At 55.5% G+C, this 2,046-nt stretch overlaps 1 protein-coding gene across 1 annotated transcript in view; it reads right to left on the bottom strand.

Annotated features, from left to right (window-relative positions):
- Positions 1 to 2,046, bottom strand: part of CPAMD8 (C3 and PZP-like, alpha-2-macroglobulin domain containing 8) — a 94,933-nt gene that overhangs the window by 70,127 nt on the left and 22,760 nt on the right. The window contains exon 12 of the mRNA XM_010845674.1: positions 1,455 to 1,583. Within this exon, the coding sequence (XP_010843976.1) occupies positions 1,455 to 1,583 (129 nt within the window). The remainder of the gene's footprint in view (positions 1 to 1,454; positions 1,584 to 2,046) is intronic.

Genomic DNA, 2,046 nt, shown 5'->3' on the forward strand with positions numbered 1-2,046 from the left:
GAATGGATGGGTGAGAAGATGAGAGGATGGGTGGATGGGTGGATGGATGGATAGATGGCTGAGTAGATGGATGGATGGATAGGTGGGTGAATGGATGGGTGGGTAGATGGATGGAGCAAAATATCAATTCATAAATCTAGGTGGAAGGAACATGGTTATTATACTGTTTTTTTCTATTTCTCTAAATTTATAAACATCTTCCTTATAATGACACCCAAACAAAAGTCTGCTCCGGTTTGAGATGTTGCAAAAAAACAAGGAAAGAGCACAAACTTTTTTCTTCTTCTCATGAACTAACCCTATGGCATCAGAGTCACCCTGAAAAACTGGGGTGACAGCCCCCATTTGCAGAGCAGCTCCTCACTGCACATCCCTTGGTGCTGGAGGAAAGGAAGAGGACCCCGACACAGAGCCTGGACTGGACCAAGCACAGCCACTCTTGCCTCAAATTCACACTCAGGGCCCCTCAATGAGAGTCTGGGACAGGGAGAGTGGGCGCCTGCTGATCTGACTCAGGCAAGACAGAGGTGTCCCTCCCAGGGGGATGTCTGAGCTGCCCTGCCAAGTCCTTGCCTACTGGGAACACGGGTCCCGGCAGCTGGGACACAGGACTCCTTCCTGTCCACACGGGAAGGCAGCCAACGCCAGCCTCCCCACGCTGCACCGCTGATTGAACAGCATTAAAACCAGAACAGCGTGTTCAGCCAAGTTGGGTACGATCTCAGTGGAGTTTCTCATTCTCATTACCCCCACAGAGGGCCACTCAGCCCTGGTGCACAGGCAGCCCCAACTCCTCAGTCCCTGCATCCCAGGGACCCCTTGAAGACTCAGGTTTCGGCAGAACTCCTAGGGTAGGGAGTGTCAGAGGTTTATGGGACTGGTAGGGTCTGGGAGACCCATCATCAAGTGGCTTCCACAAGAGACAGTACTGGCGAGCCTGTCACCACCACGGCAGCTGGGCTCAGCCTCCTGTGCTCTCAATTAGGAGCGTTAACAGTGTGCTGTATAAAACACGCGTGCAGGCATGTGTGCATGCTAAGTCGTTTAAGTCGTGTCCAGGTCTTTGTGACCCCACGGACTGTAGCCCACCAGGCTCCTGAGTCCATGGGATTCTCCAGGCAAGAATACTGGAGTGGGTTGCCATTTTCTTCTCTGGGGGATCTTCCCGACCCAGAGATCTAAGCCAGGTCTCCGGCACTGCAGGCAGATTCTCTACTGTCTGAGCCACCAGGGAAACCCTGTCACTTATGTTATATATGGACCCTAAAAATAAAAACAAATGAATGAACATGACAAGACAGAAACACACTCATACAAACAGAGAAAAAACTGGTGGTTACCAGTGCGCAGACAGAAGGGAGGAGCAGCGCGCGCAGGTCCCCTGGGGGCAGGTGCGTGCTGCTTGCTTCCTGGGCCCCCTCCTGCCTGGGCAAGGGCGCGCCTGAGAGCCTTACCTGCAGGGGATGCGAGGGCGGCTGCAGCTGCAGGTAGCACTGGCTGGGGGAGTACCAGCTGCTGAGGGAGAGGTAGCTGGGCAGGTACTGGGCCCCCACGGGCTTTCCGCTGAGTGCCGTCACCTTGGTCTGAAGAAGACAGGGTATTCGGTCAAGGTTTGGAGGCTTGGTGTAGGAAGGAGGGTCCTGGGAATGCTTCCACCTGCCTTGTTCTGCAGCAAGACCCTCTCATGCTCCCATTTCCCTCTGGAGAAGCCCCTCCCCAGTTCTCAGAGAATGGGGTCCTGTGTGGCGAGCTCGTTCTCTCCCATCTCCACAGGAAGCAAGTGTCAAAGACTGGCCACAGGGTGCTGGGGGCTGGCTCAGTCAGGGGTGGGTGGCCCACTGAGAGGCAGTTCCATCACGTATTAAGGACCCCCACGTCCTGGGCTTGCCGGCAGCCACAGGGGCTTCTCGGAGGGTACAGCCTGCTTCGGAAGTGAGCACAGGGGAGATGGCGGTCAAGAGAGGGGACAGCCGTGCTGGACTGCATCCCTGGGCTCTGGATGCAGCTCTGCCTGGAGCCCTCAGACCCCTCTCTGAACACCACAGG

The sequence above is a fragment of the Bison bison genome, unplaced genomic scaffold (genome assembly GCF_000754665.1).
Source record: "Bison bison bison isolate TAMUID 2011002044 unplaced genomic scaffold, Bison_UMD1.0 scf7180017864221, whole genome shotgun sequence".
NCBI lineage: Eukaryota > Metazoa > Chordata > Mammalia > Artiodactyla > Bovidae > Bison > Bison bison.